The sequence below is a fragment of the Rutidosis leptorrhynchoides genome, chromosome 9, assembly GCF_046630445.1.
Source record: "Rutidosis leptorrhynchoides isolate AG116_Rl617_1_P2 chromosome 9, CSIRO_AGI_Rlap_v1, whole genome shotgun sequence".
In the NCBI taxonomy this organism is placed as follows: domain Eukaryota; kingdom Viridiplantae; phylum Streptophyta; class Magnoliopsida; order Asterales; family Asteraceae; genus Rutidosis; species Rutidosis leptorrhynchoides.
The window spans coordinates 84496044-84517574 of record NC_092341.1 but is presented as its reverse complement, the minus strand read 5'-3'; the positions used below and the strand labels follow the sequence as shown (position 1 = coordinate 84517574).

The 21531-nt window shown below is 39.1% G+C and overlaps 1 protein-coding gene across 1 annotated transcript; it reads right to left on the bottom strand.

Moving 5' to 3' along the window:
* Positions 1–380: 380 nt before the first annotated feature.
* On the bottom strand, positions 381–923 carry LOC139868218 (uncharacterized). The gene has a single exon (XM_071856549.1). It carries the CDS (start codon positions 921–923, stop codon positions 381–383), a length of 543 nt encoding a protein of 180 aa, XP_071712650.1.
* Between the last annotated feature and the right edge of the window lie 20608 nt (positions 924–21531).

The following is a 21531-nucleotide window of genomic DNA, read 5'->3' as shown; positions in this document are numbered from 1 at the left end:
CAATATGAGGTGGAATATAAAAAATTGGGACTTTGATAGTTTTCCAACGAATATATCTAAAAAATATACACAGTTTCAAAAACATGGTGACTAAATTGGAGTTAGGAATCAAAAGAGATGTCATTTCAAAGTTTAGAGGTCGCGATCAGGTCATACCCAAAGTACTTAGGTTTGGGCATATCAGAATTTTGATTTTGAACACTTACTCACAAATCGCTTGAAAATGTGTCATGCTCACACACAAACGATCTACGTCTTGCGTAGGCAAGTTCACGATTTTTATGTTTTTTGGCAAAATGTAATAAATTCACGTCTTGTGAATGTGTCCTAACTCTGGCAGTCCTACTGCCCGGCGCGAAGAAGATTTGTGCGGCGCGCCACTATGCTGAAATTGGGTTGTGACAACTCTCCTCCTGTTGAGCCGTTGGTGTCCTTACGAACCATTCCTGATACACAAAATGACAGTAAACCATCAACCAGTCTTCGGGTTCCCACGTACATTCTGATCCTTTCCTAAACTTCCATTGAACTTTCAATAACGTTAAGGATTTATTCCTCAATTGCTTCACCTTGACATTTAGAATTTTTATCGGTTCTTCAAAATACTTCAACTTATTGTTTATCGTGATTTCGGACATTGACGCATATGTTGCTTCCTCTGCTAAACATTTTTGGAGTTGCGACACACGAAAAGTTTCATGAATACCATTCAGTTCTTCCTGTAATAATAACCGATAAGCTACATCACCAACTCGTGCCACAATTACAAATGGCCCAATAAACCGTGGACCTAACTTTCCTCTTTTGCGAAAACGAATTATTCCTTTCCATGGGGAGACTTTCGACATCACTTTATCCCCTACACGAAACTCTTTCGGTCTTCTTCGTTTTTCGGCATAAGACTTTCGTCGGTCTTGCTCCATTTTCAACCTTTCTCAAATTTGTTCAATCTTTTCAGTGGTTTGTATTACAATATCCGTACTACCCAATTCACTTTGACCTATTTTGTGACACCCCGTACAAAACCATCGTGTACGATTCGTCAACAACAGGATCTTTACACGGTCAAACACTATATGCTGTTTGAAAACCAGTTTGCATTCATTAAAAAGATAACGTTTTACAAAGATAACATGTCATAAGACTTATTACAAACCATTGTTCCAAAATAACATAAGTTTACGAATGCAAAACATAAGTTTCATAATTTGAGACATCTCTAGTAATGCAGCGGATAACTAGTACAGTAGGTCCATAACAGCAATTCAATAACAGCATGACAGCAAATGTAACAGCGGAAGCAATAAACCTCTAGGCACCTGAGAAATACACGCTTAAAAAGTCAACACGAATGTTGGTGAGCTATAGTTTAAGTTGTAATAGTAACGTAAGATAGGCCACGAGATTTCAGTGCTGCAACAGCGTATCAAAACAGTATGAAAAGTATATGCATAACCGTGGGCACCCGGTAACTAGACTTAACGTTTATAACCCCCTGAAAGTACACTTGGCGAGTGCGTATGTTCACGAAGTATTAAACACCCGTTAAATGATAGCGCGACTAGCCCGAGTGGGGATGTCAAACCCTATGGATCCATATCTAAGATTCGCGTTCACCGGTTCAAAGACCAATGACTAAACGTTACCGTGCTAAAGGGAATGTTTATGCCGTTATATAACCCACACACATATAAAGTTTAAGTACTCGTGCCTAACATGTAAAACGTAAAAAGCGCATGTATTCTCAGTCCCAAAAATAGTAGAAGTGATAAAAAGGGATGCTATAACTCACAGTGATAAAAAGCGGTAAAGTCGCTAATGAAAGTACGCAAGTAGTAAGTCGGTCCGAAAGGTCGTCAACCTAAATCAAAGGTTACTAGGTCAGTAGGTTGTCTTAATAAATTCTAATAGTGCATAAAATAAGTTTAAGTGTCATCATCATCATCATTCATCATCATAAAAGCTAAGTAAGTTCGACAAGAATAGAGATCGAAACAATAGGCTGAATTCGGTCAGCTGCTACCACCACTACGTAAATCGAAAAGACGCATAGTCAGTGGCTATGGCTCCGTATATGAGTTCCCTAACCACTGACCAATTTCCAGAACCTAACTCGTCTTCGTTTGACCGCGACGACGGTTTAAGTGCGAGTAGGTCAGAAATTTCAGCACAACGTTAATAGGGTGTAGTGACTATCGGAGGGCCATAAATCCTAAACCGTAACTCGGATTAAGACGAGGCCTAAACTGAAAATCATCTACTCGAACCGAACTAACTGAAAATCAACTTTCCAGTAGCCCAGGTGGTCTGATAAGATACGAAAATCAGTGGACAAGTGCTCCGTTGGGGTTCTTGGTGCTTGATGCTCATCACGGTTCTCATCCTTGATGCTTGTAGCTTCAAGTGTACAACTCGTTGATGGTTTAGCATCACTTTTGACCAAGATTCACCATCAACAATCCAAGTCAAAAGAGGTGATGGAACCCTAAGCTAGAGAGCTTGGATCCATTTCACACAAGTCACAAGGTTGCAAAGCTAGAAAGCTTGAACCTTTAAGTGCTCTTGAAGATCTTGAAGCATAAAGCTTGGATCTTTAAGATATATGAAGATAACAAACACAAGTTTGAATCTTTTTCACAAAACAACATGATCAAAGCAAAAAGAACTTAGATCTAACAAAAAGATATGAAGATTCAAGCTAGAAAGCTTGCATCTTAATTGTTCTTGAAGTTCTTGAAGCATAAAGCTTGGATCATGAAGATGCATGAAGATTACAAACAAAAGTTTGAATCTTTATCACAAAATAATAAGATTAAAGTAAAAGAAAGATGAATCTACAAAGTTGGTGAAGATTCAAAGCTAGAAAGCTTGAATCTTCAATGTTCTTGAAGGATTCATGCTTGAATCAACAAGATATAAGCAAGATCAAAGCTAAAAGGAACTTTGATCTCCATAATATGATGATGATGATCACGAATTTGAAAAGAAGAAGGAAGAAGAAAGAAAACTTACAAGTATGGAAAGAAAGAAAGAACAAGTGTGTGAAAAACCAAAATGATCAAGTGTTGGAATGAGAGGTAAAGGGCTAGTATTTATAAGCAAATGAGGTTCACATGGATTGATGAGGTGGCCAAGACCAAAGGCCATGTGGCCAAGATTTTTGAGGGAGGGGGAGGGAGACAAAACTTTGCTTTTTGGCTAATGGTGTCTAAAGTGTGTCCTTTTGCTAGAATCCCATGTGACAATTAGATAAACCTTATCCATTATGCTAGTATGACTCATTAATTAATTAATTTATCATTTATTTATTATTATGGGCCACTAGTAATAATATTTGGGCTAGTTAATTGGGTCACTAGCTAGAGTAGGGTGGGCTTGAGCCCAACAAGGTAGAAAGTCCAACAAGGCTAACTATTGGGCTTTAGCAATTAAATAAATAAAATTAAGCATCCAAAGGCCCAAGTAATTATCATTATAAAATAATAATTATTATTTTGCAGTCCAAAAGTTCCGGTTCCGACAAAAGTCAAACGTGCGCGCAGTCCGCGGTTTATTCGTAACGGCAAGTAACACTAACGGTTATAAAACATCCAATGGACAAGTTAAGCATTCCACATACACCAAGGCATGTTTTAGGGTAAATATGAATATAAAACACGTGTTCCAAGGTTTTGGAGTAATAAAGTAACACAGTACGAACAAATACGCAGTTTCGCTAAAATAAAAGGCATAAAAGCAAGTCGAAAAAGTCGGATCGTTACATTACCTACCTGTTAATGGAAATTTCGTCCCGAAATTTAAGCTGAAGGTGATGGAGGAGCTGGGAAAAGGTGAGGATACTTCTGTCTCATTTGATCCTCTCGCTCCCAAGTGAACTCAGGTCCTCGTTTGGCATTCCATCGGACTCGGACGATCGGAATCCTATTGCGCTTCAAAGTCTTAACTTCCCGATCCATAATTTCGATAGGTTCTTCCACGAAGTGGAGTTGGTCATCAATGGTAAGTTCTTCCAATGTTATGACAAGTTTCGGTGGAGCAAGACACTTCTTCAAATTTGATACATGGAAGGTAGGATGAACAACACTCAACTGAGTCGGAAGATCCAAACGGTAAGCAACGGGTCCAACACGTTCCAAAATTTCAAAAGGACCAATGTATCGCGGGTTTAACTTTCCGTGCTTTCCAAAACGAATTACACCTTTCCAAGGTGCGACCTTCAACATCACACGGTCACCTATGTTGAATTCAAAGTCTTTACGTTTAAGATCAGCATAACTCTTTTGGCGATCGTGGGCCGTCTTAAGTCTTGCCTGAATCTGAGAAATCTTCTCCGTCTTTTCATGGACTATCTCGGCTCCGGTGATTTGTACTTCGCCTAACTCGGCCCAACAAATAGGAGAACGACACTTACAACCAGACAACGCTTCAAAAGGCGCGGCCTTAATACTCGAATGATAACTGTTGTTGTAAGAGAATTCGGCTAGTGGCAGGTGCCTTTCCCAAGACTTTCCAAAGTCAATAACACAGGCACGTAACATGTCCTCCAAAGTCTGAATCGTTCGTTCACTCTGACCGTTGGTCTGTGGGTGATAAGCGGTTCTCATGTCGAGACGAGTTCCTAAGGCTTCTTGCAAAGAACGCCAGATCTGGAAGCAAAACGGGGATCGCGATCGGAGATAATTGATAAGGGCACACCATGACGGGATACAACTTCTTTGATGTACAGTTGAGCAAGTCTCTCCATTGTATCTGTTTCTTTCATTGCTAGAAAATGAGCAGATTTGGTAAGACGGTCAACGATAACCCAGATTGTATCGTATCCGCCCACCGTCTTTGGTAGCTTCGTGATGAAATCCATTGTAATTACTTCCCATTTCCATTGTGGGATTTCTGGTTGCTGAAGTAATCCAGATGGCCTCTGATGTTCAGCCTTAACCTTCGAACAAGTCAAACACCTTCCAACATAAGTTGCAACATCCTTCTTAAGATTTGGCCACCAATAATGTCCTTAAGATCATGGTACATTTTTTCGGCTCCGGGATGAATCGAATATCTCGACTTGTGGGCTTCATCAAGTAAAAGGCTTCGTAAATCTCCATAACAAGGTACCCAAATTCTTCCGGCATAACATCGGAGTCTAGACTCTTTAACCTCAAATTTAGAGACGAGGATGTTCAAGTATTCACGAGATATGTTCTCCTCCTTGAGAGCCTCTTCTTGGGCTACTCGGATCTGGCTATGGAGGTTCGAATGAATGGTGATGTTCAGAGCCCGAACACGAAGAGGTACCGTTCTCTCCTTTCGACTTAAAGCGTCGGCTACAACATTGGCCTTACCCGGATGGTAGCGAAGTTCACAATCGTAGTCGTTTAGAGTCTCAATCCATCGACGCTGTCTCATGTTCAGTTGCTCCTGATCGAAGATGTGTTGGAGACTCTTGTGATCGGTAAAGATAGTACTTTTAGTTCCATACAAATAATGTCTCCATAGCTTCAATGCGAAGACAACGGCTCCAAGTTCGAGATCATGAGTAGTGTAGTTTCGCTCGTGGACCTTCAGTTGACGAGATGCATAGGCAATAACCTTCATTCTTTGCATCAACACACAACCAAAACCATTCTTCGAAGCATCGCAGTACACAACAAAGTCGTCACTGCCTTCAGGAAGAGATAAGATAGGTGCGGTGGTTAACTTCTGCTTCAGGGTTTGAAATGCTGCATCTTGTTCTTTTTCCCAAACAAACTTCTTCCCTTTATGAGTTAACGCAGTCAAAGGACGCGAAATCAAAGAGAAACCTTCAATGAACCTTCGGTAATAACCGGCAAGACCTAGAAATTGGCGGATGTGAGTCGGAGTAGTGGGGGTTTCCCACATGCTGATAGCCTTGATCTTGGCAGGATCAACTTTGATACCTTGATCACTCACAATATGACCCAGAAATTAGACTTCCTTCAGCCAAAATTCACACTTGGAGAATTTGGCATAAAGCTGCTCTTGTCTCAAGAGTTCGAGCACTAACCGAAGATGTTGCTCATGTTATTCTTCGCTCTTAGAGTAGAAGAGGATATCATCAATGAAGACGATAACTAATTTATCCAGATAAGGCTTGCAGACACGATTCATGAGGTCCATGAACACGGCTGGTGCATTGGTTAATCCGAACGGCATCACGAGAAACTCGTAATGACCATAGCGGGTTCTAAACGCAGTCTTCATCACATCACTCTCTTTCACCCTCAACTGGTGATAACCGGATCGCAAATCGATCTTTGAGTACACGCTCGATCCTTGCAGCTGATCAAAAAGATCGTCAATTCGGGGAAGAGGATATCGGTTCTTAATCGTCAACTTGTTCAGCTCACGATAATCGATACACATGCGGAAGGATCCATCCTTCTTCTTCACGAATAAAACAGGTGCGCCCCAAGGCGACGATCTCGGTTGGATAAACCCTCGGTCGAGCAATTCCTGCAGTTGACTCTGCAACTCTTGTAGTTCGGAAGGAGCTAGTCGATAAGGTGCGCGAGCTACGGGTGCAGCTCCCGGTACTAGATCGATCTGGAACTCCACTGCTCTTGGTGGCGGTCATCCAGGCAGTTCTTCCGGAAAGACGTCAGGGAATTCATTCACGATCCGTACGTCATTCACACTCTTCTCCTCTGATTCTAAAGCCTTCACGTGTGCTAAAACGGCAAGTCGTCCTTTCTTCATGATTTTCTGCGCTTTCATACAACTAATGAGGTTCAGTTTCGAACTACATCTCTCTCCGTATATAACCAGTGGCTCACCATCTCCTTGTGGTATACGAAGAGATTTATCTCCACAGATAACATCGGCCCTTACTTTGGTCAACCAATCCATACCGACGATCACGTCAAAACTTCCCAGTTTAATAGGTATCAAGTCAATTTCAAAATCCACGCAAGCTATGTTAATAATAGCTCCTCGGCCAATTTGGTTAACCTTTTCAAGTTTACCGTTGGCTACCTCGACAAGCATACTTTCTTTTAAAGGAACTAATGGCCAATTTATCTTATCACAAAAGTGTCTACATACATAACTTCTATCGGCACCAGTATCAAATAGGACAGAAGCTAAAAGATTGTTGATAGTGAATATACCTGTCACCAAGTTGGGGTTCTCGCGCATCCCTTGCATTAACATTGAAATCTCTACCACGTGGTGGTCCGCCGTCCTTCTTCTTATTGGGACAATCATTCCTAAAGTGGCCCTGCTGTCCACACTTGTAGCATTTTCTTGGCCCGTTTTGGTTTGTCCTTGCAGCTGGGACGGGAATCTTGCAGTTCTTACCAACATGTCAGATTCTATTGCATTTTTCACAGACCGCATTACAGTACCCGGTGTGGTGCTTGTAGCACCTCTTGCACTGCGGTAGAGTACCCTTGTAGTTGAGGTTCGAGCAAGTGTTCGGGTTGGGGTTCCTTCCATCGTTAGGCCTCTTAGCGGGGGTTTGATCATAAGTTCTCCCCTTGTTGTTGTAGTCCCACTTACGCTTCTCACCACTGACTCCCGATTCCGATTTAGCCTTTTCTGGTTCATCGATGAGGATCTGATTCATGAGTGTATACGCCATGCGCATTGCTTCAGGGATGTTGGGTGGCTTGGACGAGGTGACATTACCCTTAATGGACTTAGGGAGTCCCCAAAAGTATCTCTCCATACGCTTGAATTCCGGGGTGACCATGGTAGGACACATAAGAGCTAACTTGAGAAACCTCCGATTGTAATCATCGAGATCGTTGCCAACAACTTTCAATTGCATAAACTCCATTTCTATCTTTTGTATCTCGGTTCTCGGACAATACTCATCAATCATAGCCGCTTTGAACTCCTCCCATGGCGTAGCATACGCCTCATCAATACCTTGTGCCTGAGCCATGGTGTTCCACCACGTGAGGGCCCCATCAGATAGTGTGCAGGAAGCAAATTTGGTTTTGTTAGACTCGGAACAGTTGCTGACTCGGAATACTGATTCAAGCTTTTCAAACCATCTTGTGAGACCAACAGGCCCCTCAGTTCCGCTGAAGTTATGTGGTTTACAGCTCTGGAATTCCTTGTAGATGCACCCGTTTCGAACGGGTTGAATAACCGGCGGTGGTTCAGCTTGAGGGTTCATTTCCGCCAAGGCTGCGGCGACTCGTTCATTAATCATCTCTTCAATTTGAGCTGCTGTGGGTGTTGTTCGTGTGTTTGCCATTGCCCTTCGAAACAAAAGTTTTGACTTAAGTCAAAATCCAGCATACAACATGTAGTGACCTGAACTTTTACATGTTTATATATATTAATTGAGATTGATATTTACATGATTAAATGTTTCCAACATGTTAAGCAATCAAACTTGTTAAGACTTGATTAATTGAAATATGTTTCATATAGACAATTGACCACCCAAGTTGACCGGCGATTCACGAACGTTAAAACTTGTAAAAACGACATGACGATATATATATGGATATACATATGGTTAACATGAGATTATGATAAGTAAGTATCTCCATAAGTATATTAACAATGAGTTATATACATATAAACAAGACTACTAACTTAAGGATTTCGAAACGAGACATATATGTAACGATTATCGTTGTAACCACATTTAAATGTATATATATCATATTAAGATATATTAATATATCATAATATCATGATAATATAATAATTTAACATCTCATTAGATATAATAAACAATGGGTTAACAACATTAATTGAGATCGTTAACTTAAAGGTTTCAAAACAACACTTACATGTAACGACTAACGATGACTTAACGACTCAGTTAAAATGTATATACATGTAGTGTATTTAGATGTATTAAAATACTTTTGGAAGACTTCAAGACATATATCAAAACACTCATACTTAACGAAAATGGTTACAATTACTTTTCCATTCTTTTCTTTCATCAAGAATTCTAGTCGTATTCTTACCCGTATTATACACAGCTTCAAAACGTACTTACTATGAGTATATACCAATAGGAACTAGCATGGGATTCCACTCTTGATTATGTCATGTATGACTAATCAATTTTAACTTCTACCATGAGCTAGTCAACTAACTAGAACTCCTTTTAACCCCACTCACCACTCACCAATTACCACTCATCATTCACTCCATTTCACTTCCAATTCTCTTTCTAATTCTCTCTCAACATACACACACTATTATGAACGTATTTTTCCAGTAGTTAATCATCATCTTCATCAAAAATCACTTCAAGAATCAAGCTATAATCATCATAGGAAGAACACTTCAAGAACACTTCAAAAATCCCTTCAAGTTTACTAATTTACTTCCAAGCTTTCTAATCCATTCCAAGTAATCATCTAAGATCAAGAAACCTTTGTTATATACAGTAGGTTATCTTTCTTATTCAAGGTAATATTCATATTCAAACTTTGATTCAATTTCTATAATTATAAACTATCTTAATTCGAGTAAAAATCTTACTTGAACTTGTTTTTGTGTCATGATCCTACTTCAAGAACTTTCAAGCCATCCAAGATCCTTTGAAGCCAGATCATTTATTGTCACTTCCAGTAGGTTTACCTACTAAACTTGAGGTAGTAATGATGTTCATAACATCATTCGATTCATATATATAAAACTATCTTATTCGAAGGTTTAAACTCGTAATCACTAGAACATAGTTTAGTTAATTCTAAACTTGTTCGCAAACAAAAGTTAATCCTTCTAAATTGACTTTTAAAATTAACTACACATATGTTCTATATCTATATGATATGCTAACTTAATGATTTAGAACCTGGAAACACGAAAAACACCGTAAAACCGGATTTACGCAGTCGTAGTAAAGCCGCGGGCTGTTTTGGGTTAGTTAATTAAAAACTATGATAAACTTTGATTTAAAAGTTGTTATTCTGAGAAAATGATTTTTATTATGAACATGAAACTATATCCAAAAATTATGGTTAAACTCAAAGTGGAAGTATGTTTTTTAAAATGGTCATCTAGACGTCGTTCTTTCGACTGAAATGACTACCTTTACAAAAACGACTTGTAACTTATTTTTCCGACTATAAACCTATACTTTTCTGTTTAGATTCATAAAATAGAGTTCAATATGAAACCATAGCAATTTGATTCACTCAAAACGGATTTAAAATGAAGAAGTTATGGGTAAAACAAGATTGGATAATTTTTTCTCATTTTAGCTACGTGAAAATTGGTAACAAATCTATTCCAACCATAACTTAATCAACTTGTATTGTATATTATGTAATCTTGAGATACCATAGACACGTATACAATGTTTCGACCTATCATGTCGACACATCTATATATATTTCGGAACAACCATAGACACTCTATATGTGAATGTTGGAGTTAGCTATACAGGGTTGAGGTTGATTCCAAAATATATATAGTTTGAGTTGTGATCAATACTGAGATACGTATACACTGGGTCGTGGATTGATTCAAGATAATATTTATCGATTTATTTCTGTACATCTAACTGTGGACAACTAGTTGTAGGTTACTAACGAGGACAGCTGACTTAATAAACTTAAAACATCAAAATATATTAAAAGTGCTGTAAATATATTTTAAACATACTTTGATATATATGTGTATATTGTTATAGGGTCGTGAATCAACCAGTGGCCAAGTCTTACTTCCCGACGAAGTAAAAATCTGTGAAAGTGAGTTATAGTCCCACTTTTAAAATCTAATATTTTTGGGATGAGAATACATGCAGGTTTTATAAATGATTTACAAAATAGACACAAGTACGTGAAACTACATTCTATGGTTGAATTATCGAAATCGAATATGCCCCTTTTTATTAAGTCTGGTAATCTAAGAATTAGGGAACAGACACCCTAATTGACGCGAATCCTAAAGATAGATCTATTGGGCCTAACAAACCCCATCCAAAGTACCGGATGCTTTAGTACTTCGAAATTTATATCATATCCGAAGGGTGTCCCGGAATGATGGGGATATTCTTATATATATGCATCTTGTTAATGTCGGTTACCAGGTGTTCACCATATGAATGATTTTTATCTCTATGTATGGGATGTGTATTGAAATATGAAATCTTGTGGTCTATTGTTACGATTTGATATATATAGGTTAAACCTATAACTCACCAACATTTTTGTTGACGTTTAAAGCATGTTTATTCTCAGGTGAATACTAAGAGCTTCCGCTGTTGCATACTAAAATAAGGACAAGATTTGGAGTCCATGTTTGTATGATATTGTGTAAAAACTGCATTCAAGAAACTGATTTCGATGTAACATATTTGTATTGTAAACCATTATGTAATGGTCGTGTGTAAACAGGATATTTTAGATTATCATTATTTGATAATCTACGTAAAGCTTTTTAAACCTTTATTTATGAAATAAAGGTTATGGTTTGTTTTAAAAATGAATGCAGTCTTTGAAAAACGTCTCATATAGAGGTCAAAACCTCGCAACGAAATCAATTAATATGGAACGTTTTTAATCAATAAGAACGGGACATTTCAGTTGGTATCCGAGCGTTGGTCTTAGAGAACCAGAAAATTTGCATTAGTGTGTCTTATCGAGTTTGTTAGGATGCATTAGTGAGTCTGGACTTCGACCGTGTTTTATTTAAAAATGATTGCTTAACATTTTTGTTGGAAACTATATATTTTTAACATATGAATATTATGTGATATATTAATCTCTTAACGTGTTTGATATTATGTGATAGATGTCTACCTCTAGAACAAGTCCCATTGACTCACCTAATAATAATGAAGAGTCAAATGTAAATTGGAATGATTCATGGACTGATTCACAAGTTCCCGAAGAGGAACCGGAAGAAGAGTCGGAACCGGAAGAAGAATCGGAAACGGAAGAAGAATTGGAACCGGAAGAAGAAATAGAACCGGTGGGGGAAATAATAAAACGGTTAAGTAAAAGAGAATCCTCAACCAACCGACCAAGGTTAATTATGGTCAATGGTGTTTCCGCCAAGGAAGCAAAATATTGGGAGGATTACCAATTCTCCGATGAATCGGATTCCGACGAGAATTCCGATGATGTTATATAAATTACCCCAACTGAATTTAAAAAGGCAAAAGAAAATAATAAGGGAAAGGGCATAAAAATAGAGAAATCTAATTCCAACCCCGATGAACTTTATATGTATCGTCAACCCCCGAAGTCCTTAAGTTGTAACAATGACCCGGGAACCTCTAAACCACCAGGTTTTTCTAAACCAATGTGGACAACGACGGCTCGTATTAGGGGAACATCATATATCCCTAGAAACTTGGCAAAACGAACCAAAACCGAACAAGAAGAAACGAGCGAGTCGGAATAAGATAGTTGTATTCGTGTGGTGTAATATATGTAATATAGTGTGCTTATGCTTTATGATATATGTAAAAATTGCTTGTATTAATAAGTATTTTTTTATGAATCTAACTCTTGTCTATTTTACAGTATAAAAACACAAAATGGATAGACAACCCAATATTTTAAGAGACCTACCCGGAGACATGATTGATGAAATCTTGTTTAGAGTCGGTCAGAATTCCTCGGCACAACTATTTAAGGCGAGATCAGTTTGTAAGACATTCGAAGAACGTTCCAAGAATGCATTGGTTTATAAAAGGCTTTCGTTCGAAAGATGGGGGATATCACATTGGGAAATCCATAAGTTACGATGTGTTTACTTTGACGCATATATTGCGGGGAACCCAAATGCTATTTTACGCAACGGGTTAAGAAATTATTTTGACTCAGTATATCCGAATATAGGACTTCGTGACTTAGAAAAAGCGGCTAACATGCAACATAAAGAAGCATGTTATGCTTACGGGTTAGTAATGTTCGCTTCTCACCAAAGTGAGAACAAGAACATCGGGCTACAACTATTAATCAAAACGTTTCCACAAGTGACGGAGTCGGTAATTGGGGTAAGAAATGAGGTTTTTAGGTTATTACGAGACTGTTGGTCATTACGTAACCCTCGTCCCTTTGACGACGTTACAACACGCTGTCTTATCAACGGCCATAATGGTTATGTTCCACAAGACCAAGGATGGGAAGTAGTCCTAGTAAAACCAGAATGCATGACTTGTTTCTGGACGTATGAATTACGTGTCTTTATTGCCTTTGCTGAACGACTTGTGTACTAGCTAGAATTATCTTCACAACTATCTTGTATCAAAGTTATTGTGTGCTATATTTCATGCTTTATGTAAAATAAGCGGTATTGTAAGTTTGTAAAATATTGTATAAAAGTTTGAACGCGAAATATTATTACATTCAGTTTTTCATATAGAATTGTAGTAGTTGAATTGTATATTAGCTACTAAGTATGAACTTAACGGGTAGGTACTACCCGAATTTAAACTTATAAAACGCTAATATGAAGAAAAAGCTTTTATAAATGAGTTCATATTATGCTGCGAAATACTATTAACTACTCTTAATATTCTGTATGATTAACTTGTTCCATTTGACTATTTTGAAGGAAATGGCACCGACTACTCGACACACCGTGATTATGAATGAAGAGGAATTCCGTACTTTTCTAGCTTCAAACATAGCCGCAGTACAGGCTGCGCTACATACCAACAATAACCTTGGATCTGGCAGTACAGGAAATCGTGTAGGATGCACCTACAAAGAATTCACTTCCTGCAAACCTTTGGAATTTGATGGAACCGAAGGACCGATCGGATTGAAACGGTGGACCGAGAAGGTCGAATCGGTGTTTGACATAAGTAAGTGTACTAAAGAGGACAAAGTGAAGTACGCTACGCATACCTTCACAGGTTCTGCGTTAACATGGTGGAATACCTATCTAGAGCAAGTGGGACAAGATGATGCGTACGCACTACCGTGGTCAGCATTCAAGCACTTGATGAACGAGAAGTACCGTCCCAGAACCGAGGTCAATAAGCTCAAGACAGAACTTAGAGGGTTACGAACCCAAGGATTTGATATTACCACGTACGAAAGACGATTCACAGAATTGTGCCTATTGTGTCCGGGAGCATTCGAAGATGAGGAAGAGAAGATCGACACGTTTGTGAAAGGATTACCGGAAAGAATCCAAGAAGATATAAGTTCACACGAGCCCGCCTCCATACAACAGGCATGTAGAATGGCTCACAAACTAGTGAACCAGATTGAAGAAAGAATTAAAGAACAGACTGCTGAAGAGGCCAATGTGAAGCAAGTCAAAAGAAAGTGGGAGGAAAACGGTGATAAGAATCACCAATACAACAACAACAGCAATTACAACAATAATCGCAACAATTATCCCAACAATCGCAACATCAATCGCAACTACAACAAATGGCCCAACAACAACAACAACAACAACAACAATAACAGCAACTACAACAATCATCCCAACAACAATAATAACCGCAACAACAACAACAATCAGAAGCAGCTATGCCAAAGGTGTGAAAAGTATCACTCGGGGTTCTGCACCAAATTTTGCAACAAGTGTAAAAGAAATGGTCATAGCGTGGCGAAGTGTGAGGTCTGCGGACCAGGGGTTAATAGAACGAAATGAACAAATGGTGTCGGAACGAGTAATGGCGGAGCAAGTAGTGTCGGAGCAAGTTATGCCAATGTAGTTTGTTATAAATGTGGAAAACCGGGCCACATTGTTAGAAATTGCCCGAACCAGGAGAACACGAATGGACAAGGCCGTGGAAGAGTTTTCAATATTAATGCGGCAGAGGCACAGGAAGACCCGGAGCTTGTTACGGGTACGTTTCTTATTGACAATAAATCTGCTTACGTTTTATTTGATTCGGGTGCGGATAGAAGCTATATGAGTAGAGATTTTTGTGCTAAATTAAGTTGCCCATTGATGCCTTTGGATAGTAAATTTTTACTCGAATTAGCAAATGGTAAATTAATTTCAGCAGATAATATATGTCGGAATCGAGAAATTAAACTGGTTAGCGAAACATTTAAGATTGATTTGATACCAGTAGAGTTAGGGAGTTTTGATGTGATAATCGGTATGGACTGGTTGAAAGAAGTGAAAGCAGAGATCGTTTGTTACAAAAATGCAATTCGCATTATACGAGAAAAAGGAAAACCCTTAATGGTGTACGGAGAAAAGGGCAACACGAAGCTACATATTATTAGTAATTTAAAGGCACAAAAACTAATAAGAAAAGGTTGCTATGCTGTTCTAGCACACGTCGAGAAAGTACAAACTGAAGAAAAGAGCATCAATGATGTTCCCATTGCAAAAGAATTTCCCGATGTATTTTCGAAAGAATTACCGGGATTACCCCCACAGCGATCCGTTGAATTTCAAATAGATCTTGTACCAGGAGCTGCACCAATAGCTCGTGCTCCTTACAGACTCGCACCCAGCGAGATGAAAGAACTGCAAAGCCAATTACAAGAACTTTTAGAGCGTGGTTTCATTCGACCAAGCACATCACCGTGGGGAGCTCCTGTTTTGTTTGTCAAGAAGAAAGATGGTACATTCAGGTTGTGTATCGACTACCGAGAGTTGAACAAACTTACCATCAAGAACCGCTACCCACTACCGAGAATCGACGACTTATTTGATCAACTACAAGGCTCGTCTGTTTATTCAAAGATTGAGTTACGTTCCGGGTATCATCAAATGCGGGTGAAAGAAGATGATGTAACATCCCGCATTTTTCCGTTAAATTATTTTAACGCCCGTCTTTTTCTTTTTAAATAATACCCTTCGTATCTAGATTCGTATCCTTTGTTATGTAACATTTTAAATATTCTCGTTGTTGGAAGATAACGTCTCCCGTACTCTCGTGTAATTTAAAATATTCGATCGGTTAAATCCCGCACCCGCTTCTAAACTCGAGGGACTAAAATTGACACGGGGCAAACTAGTTGACTAGGTCAACTAGTCCACCCCAATCACCACCATTCAACCATCTCCCTCTCTCTCTCTTTCTCTCTAGCAAGAACACACACACAAACCCCAACTTCATAAAATCATCATCTAAATTCGGGATTGGAAGCAAACTTCAAAACAAATTACATTTTCGTGATCCTCTCTTCATCCTCTACATTTTGGTACCAATTTCATCGAGTTTGGGTAACTTTCTAAAAACTCTAGATTTCTATAAATTCGTGTTTTTGACTTGAAATTGTGTTAGTTAGTGTCTATGGCTCGTGTATAACATGAATATATGATTTGTATGCTCGATCTTGATGTTTTGGTGTAACTAGCTTGAAAATGAAAAGTGTATGCTTAATCCTTGATTTTGGATGAACAAATGTTGTTAGATTGTTAAAGTGCATGTTTTAAAAGTGTTACTAGTATCATTAGCTTCATTTTGATGTATAGGTTGATTAAGGAAACTCCAAAAACATGATTATTGATTTTGAGATGTTTGACTAGGGTTTGATAGTTCTTGACATGAATTTTTGGATGCTTGAATGCCATGGAATGTTAATTATTAGTGTTTAGTTGTAATGTATGTTTCATTACCTTCAAAACGGCATATTATATGTGTGAATTGGTTTCCCGAAACTCAAATTGCATTTGAAGAACTTGAAACCTTAAAAATGAACGTTTAATGATCACTTGATGAGTTTTCGGCTATTATAAATGATGTTTTTGTTTGGTGAAACATGTTTAGTTGTGTTCCTTGTCAAAAGAGCTTTCCAACGGTATAAGATACGTCTTCTAGTTGTTTACGGTTTGAGTTTTGCGTTTGTTTGAAAATTGACCAAGTCTTGAACAAGTGAAACAGGCCTGGGACCAGGCCACGGCCATTGTCGCGGCGCGACAGGCCAGGCCGCGGCGCGGCATAAGCCGTGCCCAGCTTCTGTCTCCAATGTCCGTTTCACGTGAAATGTTTGCCATGTTTTAGACTTCCAATTCGCATGCAACTTGTTCTAACATGCTTATATATGAATAACTAGCATAGAAAATTTGTCCGAGACCCGACCCGAACATGTTGACTTTTTCGTTGACTTTGACCCGACCAAGTTTGACTTTTTGTCAAACTTAATCAATTAATTATGCAATCTTCCTAACATGCTTTTATACTTGTATCTTGCATGAAACTTGACAATTTGCTTCACATGCTACATAATCGAGTCGTGTCGAGCCATAGGACTAATTGAACAACTTTGACCCTTCGTGACTACCGTTATTGATACAACCTATTTGTTTAGGTCGAGACTAGCGCTGTTCTTTACGCACGTTACTTGTTGAAGTACTTATTTACTCTTGCAATCAAAGGTGAGATCATAGTCCCACTTTTACTCTTTTTGAACTTATATTGGGATGAGAAAACATAAACGATTCTTTTGAACTAAGTGAACACAAGAACGGGAAAACAAACATTCTACATACGAGTTTAGAACAAAAATTCTCAATTCGATTATCATTAATTACACTTGCCGGGTGTAAGCGAGAACTTATGTTATATGGCCATATGGGTTGACAACCCTCATCTTTGACGGTTCGCTACCGTCTACGGATGAAATATATTTTCGAGAATCAGTGTTTGTTCTAGCACTAAGTGATGGGGTATACAATGGAAGGAATGTTAAGCTTTGATAATTGGGTGCTCGTGAAACAAACTTTTGGAATGTATTACTATTATTTCATTGATGCAAATCTTGTGGTTCACTTGTACTTACTTACTTAAACCTATGATTTCACCAACATTTTCGTTGACAGATTTCTATGTTTTTCTCAGGTCTTGCACGATATGTGAAACATGCTTCCGCTTACTATTTGATACTTGCATCCGATGTCGAGTATACATGCATTTCATGGAGCGTCTTTTGACTTTACTATAAACCGTGTCGCCTAGATTTCAATCGTATCTATAACGTTGTAACTTAACTTTTGGTTGAACAATTCTTGTAAACTTTGAAACAATCTTTATTTTGAAATGAAGGCGACATATTTTGGTCAAACGTTATCTTAAAGACTTATAATCAGGTAATGGGACCCACGTAGCCGACGCCGTCACTTGACGATTTGTCGGGGTCGCTACAGGTGGTATCAGAGCCTTGGTTGTAGGGATTTAGAGTTCATTTGTGTTCACCCCGAGTCATAGGGTACATAGGTGAATCTAGACTACAACCGGCATATAGACAGAAGTAGGAATTATTTGACAAATTGTGCATTTATACTCGAACTCTTCTATCATATCTAACTCGTATTCGATCTTGATCTTACGTTGATAAATTTTGTTGGTGCGCCACCTTGACTTTATGAAGTAATGTTAAATGCACATGAGAATCAGGGTAATATAATTTCCGGGATTATATTACGGTGATTCACATGGATGTTCCGACATTATGACATAGAGAATTTAAGGCGAGTCAAGGAAAATTTTCTCTCTATCTTTATTCCATGCCACGGTTAGTATTGTTGAAAATACTAACCAACGATATTCTTGTCTCATGAAGGAACAATGGCTCACCAAGGTCAACACAATACTCCTCTCGAAACTCTAGAACAAGCTCTTCAACGAATGATAACCACCGCCGTGGGTACGGCCGTGGCCGATCACTTTTCTAACAACAACAATCATGGAGCCGGTAATTCAATCGAAGGTTGCTCCTACAAGAACTTCATGAAGTACAATCCTCCCACTTTCGATGGAACCGGGGGACCGGTTACTCTCACCCGATGGTTTGAACAAATGGAGACCGTTTTTAACACAAGCGGTTGTCGAGACCAAGATAAGGTCAAGTTTTCCACCCTCACTTTCACCAGTATTGCTCTCTCATGGTGGAACACGTATGTACAATTAGTGGGAAGCGATGAAGCCCACACACTCTCTTGGACCAAATTAAGAGAAAGAATGATCACCGAATACTTCCCGCGCGACGAGACTCGAAGGCTCGAACAGGGTCTAAGGAATTTAAAAACGGCCGGAAATGACCTCAAGGCTTATAATCAACGGTTTACCGAACTAGTCTCGATGTGTCCAATTCTCATGACTCCCGAATCCCTAAGAGTCGAACTTTACATGGATGGCCTCCCTAAGAGCATTCAACACAAGGTAATGACATCTCAACCCACTAACCTACAAGAGGCTTTAACAATGGCCCGCCAAGCCTTAGAAACGGTGAATGAAATGGAAGCACCGGCACCAATGGTCGAGAACCACCCGAGTAACAACAAAAGAACACGGAAAGCCTCTCAATCAAGCAACCACAACAATAACAACAACCCCGCCAAGAAGCCTTTTACCTCCAACGACAAGAAAGGCTATGCCGGAAAACTGCCTTTTTGTGACGAATGCCACAAGCATCACTTTGAAGGATGTGGCAGGTTTCGCCACCGGCGCCAAGGACCCGTCGCTCGAAAGATGCCCAACGCACACAGAACGGGTGCTTGCTTCGAATGTGGCCAACTGGGTCATTTTAGGAATGTGTGCCCAAATAAGAAAATCAACCCCAACGCACGCCGTTGAACCTTCGACATCGACACCAAGGATGCCCGGAACGACGATGGACTAGTAACGGGTACGTTTCTTCACAACAAACCGTATATTTCATACTTGTTCAATTCGATTACCGCTAGACGTTTTATAACCAAGGATTTGACTCATGCTCTTTATATTCCACCTCTTTCCCCCAGATACTACTTAGACGATTTAAGTGACCGACGGAAAAATATTGTGTGCCTATAAATTTTATTGGAGGAAATACGTTAAGACTTTTGACTTGACACCTATAGAACTAGGGAGCTCGGAACCTATTCGTTAAAAAAAAAAAAAAAAAAAAAATGTTTCCCCATCATCTTGTATAGATTATTGTGAACTGAGTAATTTTCGGTTGGAAACCGATACCCTCTCCCTCGCATCCATGACCTCATGATTATTTGCACGAATCCCGTATGTTCCAAATCGACCTCCGTTCCGGTTATCATCAATTGGGGGTTAAGTGAGACGATGTCTCCTAAGCCACTTTCCGAACTCGCAACGTTAGTTGTAAATCTCTCTTAGTACCGCTTGATTTATTTAGGGCTCGCCCGTATCCATAAACCTCTTGAACCGCGTATGCAAATTCATATAGACTAATCTGTTATCGTATTTATAGATGACATCTTAACTTATTTAAGTAAAGAAGGAAAACGAACAACATCACCATCTTACGCTCGAACTTTTGAGAAAAGAGCAACTTTATACCAAATTCTCCGAGTGAGAATTTCTGTTGAACGAAGTCCAATTTTCTAGACCATGAAGTTAATGGTCAAGGCATTACAATCAATCTCGAAATCAAGCCACATGTAATCAGGAAACTCTCCCAACTCAGACTTGTATTCGTAAAAATCTTAGATCTCACCGGTTGTTACCGAAGATTCATTTCTGACTTTTCTCGTATTACACGACTTTAATATCTCCGCGATCGAACCTTGAGCGTGATTCTTCACACCAACATTTCTAGCTAAATTCGTACAACACCAGATGGGACTCAAATATGGAAATATTTCTACTTGGACGCCGAAAGGCATACTCCCTCGACTCGAAATCAACGGGACGGAAATTCGTTATTTTGCACGAAGAATTCGAATACTAAATTGTGGATCCGATCAATATTCTTGTCATCACGTACCACACTACATACCTCTGTTATTTCACCGTTACCGTCTGATATTACTGGAAATTAAGATAACACACAATCCAACGATACTTCACTCTTCTTTGACTTAACGCCCTTGTGTTTCTGATAATCGGTCAACTATTATTCAACCCCGAACTATACAACTACGTGTACTACCTCGTTTCTCTTTCAGACTTCAACTTTTGACAACTAGAGGCACGTTATAGCAACCTCGAGATGTAAACTCATCCTATTCTAAGTCCTCATTTCACTACTATCTTTACCGTTCGCATTTCCGTTTAAAGAAACTCCTTGTAACATTTCTCCATGGATAGAGAAACTCCTCATATTACATAAGTATTCGCCACGAGGGTGAATAGTCCTAACGAACATTTTTCGAACCCTAACTAACTTGTTCAAACGTATCTTAAGAGATTCTATTCCAACACGGTGTATCTTTGTCAATTATTCTGTATCGAAATACTCGTTTCACTTCTAGTTTTACAAGAAACCTTGGGAACCTGCTTAGACATGAGTACCGCGTACCACCCACAAACTGACGAACCGAGCAAACGAACGATTTACGTCTTGGAAAGACATCTCACAAACTCGTATTGTCACCTTTAGTAGATCACTCTTACAACAGTAGTTACCACTCGTGTGTTCACGCGCACTTTTCGAAACCTTATATGACCGCTAATGTCATACCCCTGTTCATTTAACCAAAGCATCAACCACCGAAATCTGAACTCCATCAAGAAACAACAATTGAGATCGTTCAAGTCCGAGAAGGGCTCGAGACAACCCATTGTCGCCAGAAGAGTTATACCAAACTTAGAGGAGAACCTCACAAATCCCAGTGTGTAACCGCGTAATATTGAGAACCCGCACCTTGGAAGGGTGTAATCCGTTTCGGGAATCAGGGAAAGTTAAACCCGCGACATGTTAACCC